Source organism: Camelus ferus, chromosome 22, assembly GCF_009834535.1.
Source record: "Camelus ferus isolate YT-003-E chromosome 22, BCGSAC_Cfer_1.0, whole genome shotgun sequence".
Taxonomy (NCBI): Eukaryota; Metazoa; Chordata; class Mammalia; order Artiodactyla; family Camelidae; genus Camelus; species Camelus ferus.
Genome location: NC_045717.1, coordinates 9,816,152 through 9,835,222, shown reverse-complemented (window position 1 = coordinate 9,835,222; position 19,071 = coordinate 9,816,152). Strand labels below are relative to the sequence as shown.

Sequence of the window (19,071 nt, the reverse complement as noted above, 5' to 3'; positions counted from 1 at the left end):
CCCTTTTTTCCCAGGACACATATTTATATTTTTCTAAGAAAACCCAGTGTTAGAAAGAACATAGTTTGGAAAATAAGGCTGTAACATTGTATGTTAGGCTTTATTTCAGGAGGAAGAGACGCTACCTATGTTACACATTTCACAGTAGAATTGTTGAATTGTATCCCATTAATATGACTTGCTAGGAAAGTAGATACTCTTTATCATAACTCGAACTTTGGTTTTTCTCTTTGTGCTTCAACTTGGATATTATTAAGAGCAGTGTAATTTAGTGGGCAGAACCTTGGACTCAGGTCACTAACTCACTGCATGTTCTGGGAAAAGCAGAATCACAATTTTGTCATCAGCAGAGTGAAATGGTTGGTCTAGACACCACCTGAAGTTCCTTGTAGAGCTAGCTTTCGATGGTCTTAAGCCATAGTTTTCTTTGACTTTATCCAGATCACTGTATGCATTTTACTAATCTCAGAAAAAGAGCAAGAGATAACTAGATAGCCGTTCTGAATAGAAGCTTAGCAAAGAAGGTGAGCAGCAGGACAACCCTATCCCCTGCTTCCAAGATTTACCTAAGATGGCAGAACGAAATCAATTGTGAAACACATGAGAACTACTACCATGACTGTCTTTGTTCTTTACCTGTACTAGGTGGCAAGTTTTCATAAGAAAAGGAAAAGGCTGAGAATTTTTGTTTATGTTGTGGTACTGACACCAGTCACATCACTTCCACCATGGTGGGGTTGCCTACACAAACCCACTTCTTCATGCCCCAACTTGCACATCATTGCATCACCTGACATGCAGACTCTGCACTCACTGTAAGTCTTTCTGCACTTCACCCCTGGTTGGCAGTGGTTTCTTTCTTGACAGTGGTGATTATTTGAAAATAATGTCAAAACAAATCATTTCCCTTTTTCATCCCCTGACAGTCACTCAGCAGCTATGCCTATTCCCGAGTCTCTGCCCTCATCTCTCTTTAATTACTCTTTTTCTCCTTTCACTCTCTCCTCCATCGATTCCCTTGCCTAATTCAAACCCCCCCGCAAGAAGTTGGACAGTTGCATTTCAGGGCTGGGAGGAAAGAAGCAACCTTTTCATTGTGCACAGTGAGGTTTCAGAACCACAGAGAGCAACACTGAGAGGGGACTGGGGGAAATCCATTTTAGTCAGCCTTTGCCTGTGGTTTTGAGGCCCCTGTTGGAACCCCACAGGTGGCAGAGATGACAAAACTCCACAAAGAAGCTTTACAGTAAGAACCATTCTCCCCAGAGCTTACGAGCCAAACTTTATACCATCACATACAAAGAACAGATTGCATCTGAGCCGAGCCGTTGTCCTAATGTCAGCTCGCCTGGCATTTACCTTCCTTCCCCAGGCTGACCTCTGATGATGAGGGCGGGCTCTGGGGGCAGTGTTCTAACCGGGCAAAGGCTGAGCCATTGTGTCGGCATGAGAGAGCCGCCGGCTCCTTTCCAGCCCAACGCTGTAATTTTATCAACTCTGGCTCAGAGAAACCTATATTTATAATGCTAATTAGGAGAGCACACATTTAATTTGAGTGGAAGACTGTTTGTGTCTCTCTGAGCCTGATAGCACAGGGCTCAAGCGACAGCAGTCAGAGGCGAAGCAGGGCCTTTCTCCATCCTCCAAGTATTTGAAACAGGGCTGAGCCTTGCCAAACAATTTCTCTGTTGGATTAAAAAGAGAGAGAGAGAGAGAGAGAGAGGGAGAGTGCTGAATATGCTGGAGCTCAGAAAACTTTGCGTTTATCTCCCGTCTGCATAATCTATTTCTCTGTGCACTGAGAAAACATGCCTCTTATGTTATCTAATTGTTTCCTGACACATTTAGCAACATTTCACACTCTTTAAAGTGACATTAACATTGCTGACAGTGGAGGTGCTTTCATTAGATGGGCTTTGAATTGTAGCCAGGATGCGCTGCAGGTCTTCAAACAGGCTTGTACAGGCGAGAAAGGCATTATTTATGAAAATAGAGACTTGGCCAACAGTGCCCTGTGGGTGCGTATTAATTTTGCTGACTCCAGTCGATTTAAGAATGTGCTCACGCGCACGTGTGCGTAGGAACGCACACAAGGCAACCTCTCATGAGCTGAACTAAAACACCTCTGTTGTCCAGCAGGCCACTGGGCTGCCTGGGTATCAGGGAAACTCCAGAACATCTCCCCTTCCGTGTCTTTCCCACCGCAACATAGCACTATCCTATTTCACATTATAAACCAGTCACTTTGTACCTGAGACTGAGAAGCATGTGTGGTTGGGGTCTACAGTGGGTGCAATTATCATGCTCCCAGTTGTGGAGTTAATTCTCTCTTTCCCCTGCATTGCTTCCTCTTCCCCCTCCCTCTAAGGCTTTTTTTTTTTCATGACTTCAACTATCTACACTGAGGCATAGTTTCCCCTGGAGGGCAGGTGACCCTGCTCACCTGAAGACAGAAATGTGAGAATTCATTCTGACCTTCATGAAAAAGGTCAGCCAGGCTTGGAGAAGACGGGGGAAGTACAAGTCAGGTTGTGAATTTCTGCTGGGACGCGACCTCGCCTGTGATCTTGACCCCATTACTGGTCTCCATAATTGTTATGCTGGTAGAAGGATACTTAGAAATTGTGGGATTCTGGGGCTGAGGGAGAGCTCCCTACAGATTGTTGTCACCCCCACACTGCTCCTCTTTCTCATCTGCCCTCCCGGCTTATCCTAGTTGGACTTAGTTACTCCTCTCTCTTTATCTCAACGTTGCAGTCACTCTTTGTGGCCACACGACCCTGAACCACAGAGATCTGAATCAGGACCTTGGCTTGGCCCATTCCTTACTGCGTGGCCTTGGTCCAGCCACTTGATCTCTACATACCTCGGTTTCCTCATCTATAAAATGGGGACAATAATAGCCCCTTCCAGGCGGTGGTGGAGGGATCACATACACTACAAGCCGTGAAATGTGCTAAGCCTGCTGCCTAGAACGTTGTGAATGCTCTTAAGAATGTTGATGCGCATAAGTCTCCTCCCCTGAAACTACACCATCACACTTCTTACAAGCGCAAGGTGCTGTTATGCGATAGTGCAGTAACATTGCGTGCGTTGACGAAGGCCTGGGGAGGGTAACTAGTTTGATGTAAGTCACACGACTAGTTAGCACAGAGGGAGCCACGGTAAGGAACCCTGGCCTCCTAACTCAGTGCTGCTAGTGGGGGTATTTTTATGGACGAGGCAATGACTTCAGAACGACTGTTCAGGGACAGAGTGAGCTAATGTGCGGGACATCCATGGCCTCCTGGCAGACTAGACCTACTGTTAGTCTAGTGTGCATTTTCCCATCTAGTTTCAAAACATTTCTACATTCTTTGAAGAAGGGCTTTTCAGCCTTTTTCTTGGTTATGGACGCTTAGACTCCCTAGCTATCTCATCTTTAGCACCTTATCAAGGACCTTTCAGCGAGGAATGGTGGGGTAGTGTGAGTGTGGGCAGAGAGAGATGAAACAGTCATGCAGCTGCTGCCTGGAGCCCGTGGTTTATCTTTGCTGTCCCCTAGGCACATAGCAAAGCACAGACGTGCAGTTGGAAGCTGTCTGCTATCTGCAGACAAAGCCTTTGAAAAAGAAAGCTTCCAATAATCAGAATGAAAACAATTACCATGTGTGGAGCCCTTCACCGTTTGCGATGTACTGTCATATATGTTACTTTTTTAATCCTCAAAATGTCCAGGAAGAGATGAATCGGGCATCTATCTCATCCCCTTCTGGCTGGACGATAATATTTACTATTTACTTCAGAACATTCCTCTAAATGTTTCGTTCAGTACGTAGAATAATCTGTGAAATGTTTTTATATACATTTTGCTTATCCAAACATTTGAGAACAGAAGAGTTAGATGACTTGCCAAAACTCACTCAGGAAATCAGTTGGTGGAGCCAAGATTTAAAGTTCAATCTGGTTCCAGTGCCAATCATACCACATCGGTGATCGGTACTTAGTCATTACAAAGGTTAATTAAATGCCATTGTCATTTCCCGTGCAGTGTGGTGGGAGCTCCGGAGCCAGAATGCCTGGGCTCAGATTCTTCCAGCCACACAACTTACCTCCGCTTAGTTCAGTCTGCTCTCCTTTGAAATGGGGGTAATATTCCCTACCATAAAGGGTTGTAAAATTAAATATAATAATATATGTAGAGGGCTTGGGAATTCATACCTGGTGTATTACAAAAGCTCAGTCTTTGTGACTGGCAGTATTACTACTTCCACGTACCACGAACCCAAGGAGTGAAGATGGATGTAAGATGAGTTCCCACACATCATGGACGTTTTCCGAGGAAGCCTGTTGAAAATGAAGCTTTGGCATGGGCAGACGGTTGCTTTAAATCTTTCTCTAACAATTTTTCGCTAGCTAAGCTCTTCAGAGAGTGCCATATAAGTTCCAGGAGGGCAAGGAAACAGTCCAGTGTATCTTCTGTGTGCTACTCGGCTCAGAGAAACGGTACCGCAGGGACGGCACGGCCACGCAGTTCAGCACTTTAATCTCGTGTTCTTGGGTATTTTGGGTCGCACCTCCCAAGCGCTTCCCTAGTGTGGGAAGCTTTCATGGTTAGAGTGGAGCACATCCTACACAGGGCTTAGGTTGTGGTGTCAGCAGCTAAGCCAAAAAATACGGTCACACCATCACCCTGGAAGTTTCCTTAGAAAGGCGCCAGCTTGGAAACTGACATATTGCCTCTTAATAAATCAGTCAAGTTTTCCTCCAAGGTTGTCACAGACTGCTGTGTCTTCCTTTGAGCACAGATGAAGTAGTAACTTACTATTTTAGCCGCTTGACTAAAAGAAAGAAATAGACATTTAAAATCAGGATCAATTATTCTCAGCAAGACACTTACACGCTGAAAGGCACTGAAAACCCAAGACCAAGAGCCACAGTACCCAGCAGTGAAGTCTGGGCCATGTGCGTTTGATGCACGTCCAGTAAATGTTTGTGGAGTGAGCTGTTATAATCAACCGTCTATACTGTGTTTACTGTGTGCAGGCTCTGGGCTGGGCACTAGGGAATAAATCCAGAACTTCTACCCAGTCATTCACAGTCTCATGAATGAGCCACACATTTATATACATAAATATGTTAACAGATCAGGAGGTTTTCAGAAGGCTGAGACTACCAAGGAGAAGGGAATAGCTTCCCAAAATGGGGAGGGATGGAAGGAGAAGACAGATATTCAATAGTCCAGTTGCTTTGATGTGTTTAGAGTTCAGGGAATGAGGGTTCTGGCAAGACATAGTTCAAATTCTTGCATGGAATTATCTTACATAGGCAATGGCAACTCTTGGGAGAGTTGAGAGGAGAAACTTGACAGTAAATCTGTATATTCAGAAATACGTTGGCTCTTATATGGAGGGAGGAGCACAGGAGCTGGGGATACCAGTTACTGGGGAGCTCGGACCCTGGTCTAGACTGCTGTCCAGTGTGGTAGCCACTAACCACGAGTGGCCGTATGAACCTAAATTAATGGAGAATTCAGTTCCTCATTTGCACTAGTCACACTGGAAGTGTTCGGCAGCCGCGTGTACTAACACTGTAGACCTAGAACATGCCCATCGTCACAGAAAGTTCTGTCGGACAGCACTGATGTAGACAACACACATTACCACAGTCATTATGCTACCTCCTCCTGAAGGAGCTGGGAGATGTCATTAAGGTGCATGTGTGAAGCAAGAAGGGATTTCTGGTCAGAAGGTATTTAAGGATCCATTACCTTTGGGGAAAGAGTTGTCACCCCAGGTGAAAGAGATCTGTGTCCTCCAGCGGGAAGTTGTGCGGATTCACTGCATTTCACCTCATGAATACGAAAGGGCTGGCATTAAACAAAAATTGTAGAAATCATATGGCTTCAAAAATCAACGCCACCCTCCATCGAGAGCCTGATCTATCTTTGACACCTTCCAACGTGCACTGCTGCCAGGACGATGTGATATATAAACATGCAAGTTGTTAGTGAGATCTAGGAATGACACTCAAAAGCATGGAGCCCTAAACTGTGAAAGCGGTTCATGCTTGAGCTCCTGAAGGAGGCCCTTTAACTGGGGCGCGTCCAGCAGGCTGCCGCTCCGCCAGTAAACGAGGTGCGCTAGCCTGCGTGAAGTCGGGGCCGTTTTGCCAGGGCCAACGGAAAACGATTTGTTTTCGAGAAAATGCTTAACTGGGCTTTAGCGAGTTCAGTGAAGTGTGAGTGAAGAGGGCAATTAGGTCTTCGGCTGTAAAAATACAAACTTTAAGCGGGCTGATACGGAGTAGAGCAAACCCCGTTAGGCGGATACTGCCTCACTGAGAAGACATGAGAGGTCATCGTGCAAATTCCTTAGGCGAGATTCAGTAACTTACCCCCGACTTGGACCACTCTCCCCGGAGTCTCCTGCGTCTGTAAAGGCAGCCTGGCTCTCTCTTGACAAACAGGTCTCCCCCACTTCTGGAGAGAGACCACCTGTAATGTCCCTAAGTGACAAGTGGCACTTGCTTGGAGAGACTTTCCTCTCTCTCTCACTTAGATTCCCCAATTACAATTTGCTTGAAGTTTCCTTGGGTGAGCGGGAAGAGCTGACTAAATCACATTTTTCACTTGTACTACCTACCCAGTTCTTAATAGTTGGCGGGGAGGGGAAGAGCTCCTTAAAAATTGAACATGTAACATTAAATATATTCATCTGAGCCATCACACATGGTGACCCAGGCTTTCTCAACCTTGGCACTGTTGGCCTTTCGGGCTGGAAATTCTTTGTTGTGGGAGACCACCCTGTGCATTGTAAGGATGTTTCACAGCATCTCTGGGGTCTCTCACTAGAGGCCAACAGCATTCTCTCCCTTCCCCATCCCCACTCCACTGAATTGTGACAAGCAAAATGTCTGCAGACCGTCCCCAGTGTCCCCGGCGGCAGGGTGGGGAGCAAAATCGCCCCCTGGTTAAGAACGACTGATCTAGCCTACCATCAGCACAAAATAGAAGCAGGGAATGTAAATACATAATATGATATAAAAAAATACATATATACGTACACATGCATGCCTATATTTTAACTTTAAGATGCGATGTTCATTGACGTTATTTTGCATTCTATAATTAGGATTAAACCTTCTGTCTCTGTTGTTTTTAAAACTTAAGATGCAGGCAAGACATGGAGTCTTTGGTGGGTCTCTCACCCCACCCCAAGATCAATGCATTATATGTAAGGCCCAGCCCAGCGAGTAGGTAATATGGGTGTCTCTCCAGTGCCAAGGACAGAAAGCTGCTGTATCGCGTGCTTGGTTGGCTACAAGTAGACAGCCCTTTGCCTGCATCTCTCTCCCACTCTTTGATGCCCATAATAGTCTTATAAATGGACTAGATACCTCCCACCATAAATGGTTTCTCTGGGACCCCACGTGGTCAGTTTCTTATGATTTAACAGGAAGGAGTCGGCTTGTAGGACATGAACATTTCATGATTGCAGAGATCTTCTGCCCTGAAATCTGTTCTACGTCTTCCGTTAGATAACTGCCTGGCATTGGCCAAGGTATTGCCTCACTTTAGCTTGGTAATCAGTTTCAGGCAGGATGCTTTTTGTTCTGAGTGACGATAACCAACTCAGTCTGGCTTAAGGAGAAAACAAACAAAGGGGTGAATGGAGAATAAATCGGTTCATATATTGAGGAGTTCAGTGGAAGTATTGCTTCAGGCCTGGCTGGATCCAGGTACCCTAACAATGCCATCCAGAATGCCTCTCCCTGCATCTCGCACCTCACTTTCCTCCCTGCTGCCCCCTTTCTCAGACAGCCTCGCCCCTTGAGTGGCAAGACAGCTGCATTGTTCCAGCCTCACCGTCTCCCAGACTCAGCCCCGAGAGGAAAGAATGACAGACCCCATCACTGTCAACACAGCCATGCACACACAGTAGGTGCTCGGGAACCAACTGGAGCCAGTAAGCTGCCAGGTTTCTTAGCTCCGTCTGGTCCCGTGTGCCTACTGTGTGTCAGACACAGCCTTACGTGCATTATCATCTCCCATCTTCCCAGCAGCATGTGAAGTCAATGTTAGTCATTGTCAGTGTCATCAAAGAGGCCCAGAGAGGTGACGTTAGTTGCTGAGACTCACGCAGAAAGTGGCAGAGCTGTCAGCCTGGTTCCCAGGTCTGTGTCCTCTCCGTTCCCCTCTTGGGCTTCTGAGGGCAGGTAGAAGCAGGTAGGCCAAGAAACTAAAGCCAGATTGCACAGGACAGAGACAGGAATACTGCAGACGGGAATGCTACGGGCAAGAAGGCAGAAAAAACAAATTTGCAAAAGACTGCTAGGTGATCACACCCATTGGAATCCAGGGTTTCATCTGGGACACAGTAGAGAATGAGAATGGGACGGGTTGAAGGATGAAGCCAGTTCATAGGTGAATTTGAGCATGAGCCAACTCCAGGTTTAGGAAGAGCCCGTCGCAGTTTTGGCAAAATGCAAACTGAAGTTCAGATGTCGGTTCTGCCCCTTGGATGTGTTATTAACATCCCTGAGTCTCTAGACAGTGGTGTTGTGATCATTGTGGAAGGAGGTGCATAATGTCCCCGAGCCTGGTACTTAGCACGTAAAATAGGCTGACTAGACGTGCAGTGGCTTCATCCACATTCCTTCAGTTGGAGGGGGGGAGTCAGGTTAGGGTTCTTGTGAGGGTACCAGCGCCGTACCTGGTGGTGGCCATGGCGGCCCTGTCCCAGTGCCTCACTGAGCCCATCGTTCCTTGATGAAGAATGCCCATCACACAGCCCTCTGCGAGCTCCACGTGTGGAACTACGCAGAGCCTGGAAGATGGGGTGCACTTTCCTGAATGATTTTTTCCCGGAACTCGAGAGAAGGTGGGACCATACTCCTCAAATATCCATCAAGCACAAACAAACGGAGGGCAGTATCTCAGGTCCTGAAATTATTTCTATTTACATACATACTCACATGCCTCACTTTTCACGCCTTACAAAGGGGGAGTATCGCAAAGCCCAGACATTTGGGGAAAACATGGATAATTTAGTCCGGCCTCTGAATAAACAGCAAGGATTAGAAAATGTCATTAGGACAATCGCTCAAATTCTCTAACCAACTGTTTCACTTCTGTTAACACAGTCCTTTTGCCATTCTCAACATTAGCACAAAAGCTCTATTTTGATTAAGTCCTTGAACCTACAAAGCCACAGCGGATTTCTCATTTCTGACTTAAGGATCGCCTTCTCTCTTTACAAATCATTTATTGTGTGTGAGCGATCACGGTGGCTGTGTCCAGCAGGAGCCTTGTTTCTGCCCATGGTTAATGACCTCCCCTAGGGGGACCTCCGTGGTGCCTTCCCGAAGAGGACCAGTGAGTTTGGGGTTCACACCTTGTTCATTTTTTAGCAATCATTCCTCTCTAATGGAGGAAAGAGTAGAATGGACCCTTCTAGGCTTGGGTTTTGGAGTCAGAATGCCTGGGTTCAAATCCCAGCTGGCTCTGCTACTTGCTGACAGTGCAGCGTCAGAAAAGTTAGTGCATCCAAGCCTCTGTTTCTTTACCTGTCGGCAGGGATGGTAATAAGACTTTGTTCAGAGAAAAACTGTGACTGTCGAGAGAGAAAATTGCGTGTAAAATACTTAACTCAGTTCTCAGCACAAAGCAAGATCACATATATAATTGATAATGAGGCCACTTAATTATTATTTTGTACATAATTATTCCTAATGATTTGTTTGTTTAGTTCTGTTTTGACTGTCTCCCAGCCATGTCTCTCTGCTCCACCAAATATCGTGACCCCTCCCCCCACATCAGTGCACAGGTCAGTTATTCCTTGTCTACACGGAATATTTTAATACCAGCTTGCCATTAATCTTTTGAATGAAAAAGGGATTTGTTGTAAGTGAATTTGGGGAATTGATCGGCAGCAAGCCCTCTGTCATAAATTAGTGGGTATATTAACCACGGTTGGGCAGAGCAGCGATCTCATGGACCATATTTACTGCTTTGGGGATAGAGAGGAGATTGTAGCCCTTTAACCTTGGGTGGGAGAACCAAATCTGGATCCAAATCAGTGCAAGGAGAGAAACAGAGCTGTTATGGAGACAATCGGAGTTAAAGCAATGTGACCTAAACCACAGAGAGTGGAGGATGAAGTCTTCAGGTGTGGCTGAAGCAGATGCTGAATGAAAGCCTGGAGCATGGATGGCAAATACACTCTCCGCATCTGCTGCATTTCCCCAACTCCTTGTCCGCGATTTCTCATTGGTAATATTGCTGTTTCCCACTGAACCCAGGGAGGGAGTCCTCAGAATCCTTCTTAACACAACATTCCAAACAGCCACTACCGATCGATCAGATCGGCTTTGATGGAACGACTTTGTCTGGTTATAGGTCTTTCAATCAGAAAAATTTCATGAGTTGGAACCATCATGAAATCTTACTCGTTTGGAAACAGATAAATTTGCAAAATTTGAATTAGGCCCCATTTTTAAGGTCAAGGGGAATCCAGTCACACAGATAATTAGTGAGACTTTGATTTACACGGGGATCTTGGAAAACACACACACACACCCCCACACATATACGAGAGTGTATGAGTTTACTGAATGACATATTGCTGCCTTTGCGTGTTTCCTCTTGCTTGTAACAGATCATTTAAACCCAGTTTTCTGTATATTTGCCAGGGACTCTATGCCCCTTCAAAATGGAACTTCAAAAATAGTTAGGGGGCCTCTGTAGTGCGTAGAGCAGGAACGAGGTAAAAGTGCTTAGCCCCTGGTTCCATGCCCATCCCACACGAAGGATTTCAGTAAGAAATCATGGTCTGTGAAGTGAGCCTGTACCACTTCCAGCTTTCTCCCCTGTACTTTGGAACCTGTCTGTGTCTGTACAGATGGTCTCTGTCAGTTGGAATAGTCAGGGGGAAAAATGTAGCATAAGTGAACAAAATTAGCAAATGACATAGCAAATGGAGAACAGTGTACAATTTGATTGGGGGCAGGTCTAGGGACCGAGACATTTCCTGAGTAATGGTAGAAACCAGCCAGCAGGGTTTAAGGACCCACCTACCAAGGCAGAGAGTTAAAGGGGACGCGGAAGTCACAGGATTCAGACAGTTCTATGACGTGCATCCTGATGCACCGGAGTAACCCCCAGTGCCTTCACCGTGCTAGGACTGCTCTTCCATTGTCTGTGTTTGGACAAATTAAAAAGCCGTTCTGTCTGTATGATAGGAAATGAATTCACGCTAAACAAAATTTCAAAAAATTCACGTAAAGAATGATTTCACAGCAACTATCATATCAGGCTCCTGGAAAGTTGCACCTGAACTTCAGTGCCACCTCCGTCACTCAAAGGAATTTTAAAATTGCCTCCCAGACATCCTTGCTCTTCAACATGCAGTTTCAGATATGCGTCAGTCATACAGACGTCCGAGCCCGGTGGTGGCGAGTTACGATCTGCCCCTAGCAGAGCCTCGCTGCTAAGTGGACGTCAGCGCCGGCTTCAGAGTGCCCTGGTCAGGACACCTCCGGGTGCGGGAGCCTTGAAGAAGGCGGAGGGTCACATGGCTCCAAAGGAACCACTTTGAACTTCCTGAAAAAATTACCAGAAAAGCTTTGAACTCTGCCGGGTGATAGCTCCCGTCACTGGTTATTCAGAGAAACGTTTCCTGTCTGAAATGTGGAAAGTGCCTTGGGGTTGGGAGATGGGGGGGCTGGAAACGTGATTTCCTGTCATCACCCCTCCCTCATCTGTCTCCTTTTTCCTATTTTGCTACCGTGCTGTTTGAGCAAACACCAGGCAGACTAGTGAGAGGGTGGATTTGGGAATAGACCAACCAGTCCTCTGTCACTTGCTAGCTATGCCTTCCTCCTTCTCCGTGCCTCAGTTTCCTCATCTAAAACAAAATGGGGATTATAAGCATTCTAACCTCATAGGATTGTTTTCAGAGCTCAATGAGATAACGTACGTGCAGTGACTGGCACTGTGAGCGGCAGTGAGTCATCGTGCAAAAACATGAGCAGTTAGAACAGTCAGAGGGATGACAGTGTTGTCATTAGAGGAGGACTTAGGGGAGAAGGTATGGATTAGGTGTGAGCGCTGATGCTGATGACACTCTGAAGCAGTCAGTCTAGCACTGCTAGAGCATCCGGCAAGAATATCATGCCTTACGTGGCTCCCGACGTTTTAAAGAATGAACTGTGTTTTTCAGATCAAGCTCCATTCATCCACTGCTCTGTGTCGAGGATGACTCGTCTTTACCTGTGACCTTGGGCAGCAGCCCCTAACATTTCAGCTTCAAGGACACCTTATCTCCTGCCTCTTTCTGCCACGCCCACCCTCACCCACCCCACCGATCTTCCCTCGGGCTTCCTCTCACCGAGAGTCCCTTTCCTCTTCTTTCAAAGATCGATCAGGCATCGCCTTTCTCAGGAATCCTTGTCTGGCCCTCCAGCCCTGCCTCTGCCTGGCCAGGCTGAGCCAGGCGTCCCTGTCCTGGGGCCCCCGCAGAACCGCGTCCTGGGTGCTGCCGTCCTGCTCTTCACCACGCGGTCCTGAAATGGCGCACTGTGCTGTCCGCCTCCCCGGCTGGACTGCGGGCTCTCTGAGGGCAGGGATGAAGTCTTGCTTCTTTTAGTGTCCTCAGTGTCTAGCAGGGTGCATTTAGGAGGCACTCAGACATTTTATTGGACCGAAATGATCTATCAGTAGCATTTAATGCACTGGAGAATTGCTCAGCAAATACAGTGATAAAAGCGATGACAAATACTGATCTCCGTTTGAGGTGCCAGAAAATGCCTCCAGACACGTACTGTGTCTAAAAGCAGGAAAAACGGATTTCTTGTACCTCGGGCACTTTTTGCCTAAGTTGAAACTCTAACCTGATTCTTGAGTTTGCTTTCTGAATACCTTACCCTTCCCTCCACACCCCCCGATGGATTTAGGGCACATCCCCCGGGTTGCTTCTCTTGGCTCATTTTTCTGAGCTTCCCAAATGAACAAACCAGCAGGCAAGCAATGGCAAGAACCCCGAGATATAAGAGCGAGTCGGGTGAAAGCACACACGCCAGTTATCTGCACTCAGCAATTCGGCTGCCAGGAGCTCCCTGCCACGGGAAAAGAGAGGTTGCAGCTGCCTTCTGTGTGGGAGGAGAACTTTTGCTCCAAGGCCAGCTCCAAGTCGCTGCCCACCTCCTGCCAGGCTGGCTGCCCTCCCCATGGCCTCATGTGGCTGTCCTTGTCTTTGAGGGAATTTCTCCTGTGATGTCCAGAAAAAACACTCATGGTGGAGAGGGTGGTGGCACGGGCCAGTTCTTGGAGATGCAAATATGTCGCCCTTTCTGCCTCTCCTCCATTTCTGTCCCAGACTAGTTCATTTGGTTTTGGTCTACCTGGTTTAGTGGTTGAGTCATTCAACAGGAGCTATTTGTCAGGGAGATATTGAGGCTCCCAGGATGAGTAAAATAGACACGTGTCCACCTTGAGATAGTCCTAGGGGCTACGAAGCAATTTAAACAGGCTAACAGGGCAGGGCAGGTGGGTGGGCAGTTTTCAGGAGGAAGGCAGGAAAGGCTTGAATGAAGAACAGAAGCAGGCTTGTGAATATCAGCGAGGCGGCAGATAGGGGAGAACGTTCTAAGGTAGATGGGGCAGGAGGTGCAGAGCGTCTGAAGACGGAGTGGTGTGGCAGGTGCAAGCAGCAGAAATAAGGATGGGCATGTTGGCTGGAGAGCAAGGAGCCACGGGGAGAGTGGGCAGAGCCACTAGCAGAGGGGACGTAGGAGAGGCACCTGGCGCCAGAGTGGGCAAGGCTTGCCGGGCACCGTAAGGGCTTCGGGTCTCTCTCTACCGGCCATGGGGCCAAGCAGGAGAGTGACATGACCTAATTTCTATCATTAAAATAGCGTTCTGGCTGCTGTAGAGAAGGGAGGGGGACGACGGGGACTAGATGGGTGTGTGGCAAGAGTGGAAGCAGGGAGAGCAGCGAGGAGACGGTCCAGTGAGCGATGACGGACAGTTTGATGAGGACCGTCGTAGGAGAGACGGAAAGAAGTGGGTGTTGTCCTGACTGCGTCCGTTTCAGCTGTGTGGGTGGATACTTCCGCGCATGCCCATTTTTCTGAAATACGTAACAACTGTTGTATGAATTTGGACATTTGGAGAAACAGCAAACCACTTGAAAAAACACATCTGGAGCATTTCTGGGTTTTTTTTTTTTTTTTGCATATTTGTATTGTGAAGTGGTTTCAATGTAACTTTCTCTGGATGCTCTCATGACACTCATTGCTGACCTCTGACCCCTCTGTCCTCTTTCCCAGGTCGTCCCATCCCACCTACATCCTCGTCTAGCCTCCTCCCATCTGCTCAGCTGCCTAGCTCTCATAATCCTCCACCAGTTAGCTGCCAGATGCCATTGCTAGACAGCAACACCTCCCATCAAATCATGGACACCAACCCTGATGAGGAATTCTCCCCCAATTCATACCTGCTCAGAGCATGCTCAGGGCCCCAGCAAGCCTCCAGCAGTGGTAAGGAACCTGTGGCGTCTGCATGTGTGTGGTGGGGTGTGTGTGTGTGTGTGTGTGTGTGTGTAATGTTCTGGAGTCTCCTGCAAAATGACAACTCGGAAACCAGGGCTGGGGAGAAGGTGCTGTGGGAAGCACCGAGGCCGAGGGCGTTGGTCGTTCTGTGGCACTGGAGTTCCGGGATACATTCGTGGAAGGTCATGGTTCCCAAAGAGGTTTTGCTTATCTGAACAGGGTTTGGGGCCCCTTCAGTGGAAGGAATTTGCCCACTGCTGCACGTGAGAGCATGCAGGTCTCCGAGGTGAAGTGCAGAGGGACGAAGGAGTACTGCACTTTGTATGACGGCAGTTCTGGTCCGAGCCGTGGCTCCCTGGATACCCTCGCGTGTTCGATTTGTGTGCATCGCAGATCTCTTGTTTTTTGGATGGTTGGCTTCTGACTTTTCCTTCCTCGCTTGTTTAGATGATTTTGCAATTCAAATGTGTTCCCTTGACATGAATACTGAATGTCTTGCCAAGTCCAAAGTGTTTGGGGGTGGGGGTGACCTCTCCTCTAACCCTCTACTCATCCCCATTCACTTGGATGTAACAAGCTGATCACGTGGAACCGGGATAAACACGGCCTCCAAATCTCTAGTTCTCACGGCGGTTTTCACATTCGCAGAGCGAATCACGTTTGAGGAAATTCCATCCCTCTTCTGAGGATTTTGTGGCAGCTGCCTCGGCTACAAATCTCTCAGTCTTAGATGGGATTGCCCCAGGCCCATCCCTCACTCTACCTTACTTCGACTTCCTGCTGTTGGCGATGTATTCATAAAACATACGAACACAAGATGGTTCCATCTCTATGGTTAAGTACCCGTGGCCCAAGGAGAGACATTTGCGAAAATTAATCGCTCCCGACCCGAAGGCCTTGGAGTTGTCTTTTGGCCACTCGTGGTGTCCATTAGCATATCCTATCAAAAGCAACCCGGCGCTTTCCATGCCGAGAGCATTCCTTGATGAGATGGTGTTTTGGCTCCATCCGTGAGTGTATGCCACCAACGGCCCCAGCCTCTACAATTGGAAAGGACTTCCTAAATACATTTAAGATGATTCATTCCGGAGCTGGAACGATGGACTGCTACTTCTGATGGCCTATGCCCTTCTTCAAAGCCAGGCCTGATATATTTAGTAAACTCATATTCTTTTTCCAAAAAAAAAAATTACCTAATCAAATCTCTCATCAAATGAGCAATCCATTGTTGATATTATGAAGGCCTTTAATCTACCATAAATCTTTATTAGAACTCATCAGAGCTTCTAGTTTGAGAGAAATGTGATTATGGCACTCTTAAAATGACATTACATCATTGGGGTGATTGGTTTATCATTTGGAGAAGAGACATCAATCATAACCAGCATAACCACACAGTAAATGAATTCAACCTTTCTACCGCGGAACAATGACACTGTAATTGCTCAAAATCAGGCTTAAAATGAAATCGGAAAATGCTCTTTCTTTCAAATATGATGTTAACTTAATGGAATATATTATGAAAAATCATGTTTGAGGAAATTCTATATAATTAAAAATATGTGGAAATATATTCCCTTTTTTCTTTCATCGGAGCCTGATTTTAGCTACAGAACCTTTTTTTTTTTCCTGCAGAGATTATGTTGCCTTTAATTGAACGATCCTCGCTTATGTTTTGCTGCTTTTTATTTCATACTATGTAATCGTGATGAATATCGTATTATAAAGGACAAGAGGCTTTTGAAATGAGGTGCACCTGCTGATAGCTTTTTAAAAACAGACAATTATTAGCAAGAAAATGAGCTTTTAAAAACTATATCCTTTTATGCATAGATGTATACCCGAGCCGAGATGATTTCCATGAAAGAGGTCAGTTCGTATCTCAGGGCTGGCTAGAATGTTTTCTTAGTGGTAACGTCGCAAGTGATTTCTTTTTTCTTTTGGATGTTGTATGAGATGGTAAGTTGTTGATAGGGTATTTCTGTTGATTTTCTGCCTAATCGAGACCTCATTTGGGTGGACACAACAGATGTGGGTGCTCAGAGTCAGACTTAGCCGTTTTTCATCACTTACGCCAATTTGTTCAGCTCACTTAAGACTGATAGCAACTGAAGCTTCAGTAACAGGGAGAAATACCACGGAAGAGTTGAGGGTCCATTTTCATCCCATGTAAGAGCTATGCTGATAAAATCTCTTCCCCTGAGAGGTGAGGACCCACACGTGCAATATCCTTATTTTCGGGGGGGGGGGGTTGCTTCTCTGAGAACTGGTTAAAGATCTGGCCAACGGGCAGCCATTGAAAATTCTTGGCTCTGGCTTAGCACTGACATGAGCACAAATCTAATTCGAATATGTGTGTGCTCACGTACGTGTGTTTGTGTGTGTGTGCGTGCTGTGGGATGGATGTGGGGTCCAGGGCAAATTGGGGATTCTATCAAGATCTGAATGCAGTTGCCGTGAATTTAAATTTGACATAAAGGCTTGAAAATAGAGTTTGACACAGAAGATGCAAAATGTAGAGCTGTTCCTGGGTATCCTGGATTGAGTTTTCTGAAAGGGGCTGGTATTTTTCGGTAGGTGTCAAGCCACAGACAAAGCAACCACGTGATTGATTGTGTTGTGTTCCGTGTAGCTGGTTAATAACACAGATTTGTTTGTTTGTTTGTTTAAGTCAGTCTCCTGGCAATGACCTTGTGCTTTGCAGATCTGGCACTAGTTTGGTCTTTGTCTCTTTCTCAGGTGAAATAAAACCCCTTCCAACACATTCAGCCCCTATGTGACAGTAAAGCTTATTTCCCACTGTCCTCTCGTGGTTGCTGTTATGACTTGACATTAGTAAAGCCCTCCGTTAAGAAAATCACTGCACTCATTTCCTGCTGAAGGAGCCTCTGCTCTGAAGAGACAAACTGGACGTCAAACTACACAACTGAAACGTTTTTGACAATATGAAAACCCTCCTCAAAGCAACAACAAAACTTCGCCGTTACGGCTTCACTGTCATTATTTTCTATGACTGCAGTGCATTCTTTAGTGGATGGTTCTAAAACCTTGGCATCCTTGGGGCCAGATTGCTCTAACCTTCAATCTATGCCAGTCGTGCAGATACCCAGGTACAGCTAGAGGGATGCTCAGCAGAGTAGCATTTCCCTTCCCCTCAAGCATGTTCTTCCAGAGAGCCGTGCTCCGGCAAGTGGCTCATCCTGTTTTCTCACCTTCTACCAGGGCGGGTCAGCTCCAGAGATGTTTCTTGTATACAGCAGCATCATTTCAAATCCTCTGAAATAACTCATTTGGGGAAAAAAAAAATCTGGATCCCGGTGGCAACATAATGGAGGCTCCCGCAGGTGGAAGAATAAGACTAACTTCCAAATCGTAATGGGGTTTGCAGTTTGCTATGGGCATGTGAGTCAGAAAACATGTGGTCATCCACATTATAATCTAAAAGCATTGGCTTACCTTCTCCTCTATAAAAGGTTGAGAAAGGTAGAGTTTTAGTTTTCTTGAAAGTCTAAATAAGAGGGTTTAGAAGACTCATTTGTAACGTCAAACGATTAAGGAGAAATGTAACCAAGGACCCTTTCTGTCGGTCCTAGGTTCTGCGCGGCAAAGGAGCTGTCCCTGTTAGAGAGTCTCAGTTATTAACTAAGCACATTGAAGGTGCCCAGCCCATATTTAAAAAGCAATGCCTTGGTCAGTTCTAAAGAACATAGTACATCAAAATCAGCAAGCCTCTGGTTCCCTAGAGGGTTCAAGAGTTCAGTTGCCTAGCTTATTTAAGAATTGCCTTCTTTATCTGGCATCATAAAGCAAAAAGCTTCATTCATTCATTCATTCATTCATTCAGCTATCTCTTCATTCATTCCTTTTCTTACATCTTCCCTATAATTTGTGACAGCTTATAACAATTTCTTAAAAGAACTGGACAGCTATCATTAGATGACACAGTAAGGGTAAAGGAAAAATCTAGGAGGAAAAGCACACATACTGGCTCATGTACATAAAGTCCTATTCCATTATTTAAGACGGACAGAAAACTTAATTCTGAGCTTCCTAGAAGCCAAAGCAAAAAGAGAAAGACCAAGATACAAAACATCCATGAGATGAAAACAAATCAATGGACTGCTTCAGGGAAATTCTGTGATTCCTTATAGGGAAGCCAGAAATCAACTTCTCTTAAAGAAAGCAGTGTGTGCCTTCTGCATGACTGATTCTCTGTAACTTGCTGTAATGCACATGCTAAAGAATATCCTGTCAAAATTTCTGAGAACCTCCCTCCACGAAAGTCATTGGAAACATTTTTGGTTAAAAAGCAGTTCTACTAATGTCCAAAAATTGCACAGCCCAAGGGCAAACTTGACTTGATCCATAGGTAAACCTTAGTTCTATAAAGGATCATGTCAACTGTCTCATAGACAACAGACCTTAAATATCACTGCCCATAACTACATGTTGATGGGAATTCGCTAACCTTGAGGTTATCATCTCCACCCACAACCTGAACAGCAGGTGTTCTTTGTTGCAAATTTGCCTTGACAGCTGTTG

At 46.1% G+C, this 19,071-nt stretch overlaps 1 protein-coding gene across 7 annotated transcripts in view; it reads left to right on the top strand.

Moving 5' to 3' along the window:
* The window catches only part of TENM2 (teneurin transmembrane protein 2), an 892,554-nt gene that overhangs the window by 522,528 nt on the left and 350,955 nt on the right, over positions 1 to 19,071 (top strand). For 6 of the 7 annotated variants that reach the window (XM_032465127.1, XM_032465128.1, XM_032465131.1 and 3 more), the window contains one exon: positions 14,308 to 14,517. The exons of the other annotated variant lie outside the window; for it this stretch is intronic. In XM_032465127.1, coding sequence (XP_032321018.1) covers positions 14,308 to 14,517 — 210 coding nt within the window. The remainder of the gene's footprint in view (positions 1 to 14,307; positions 14,518 to 19,071) is intronic. 7 annotated transcript variants of the gene reach the window in all.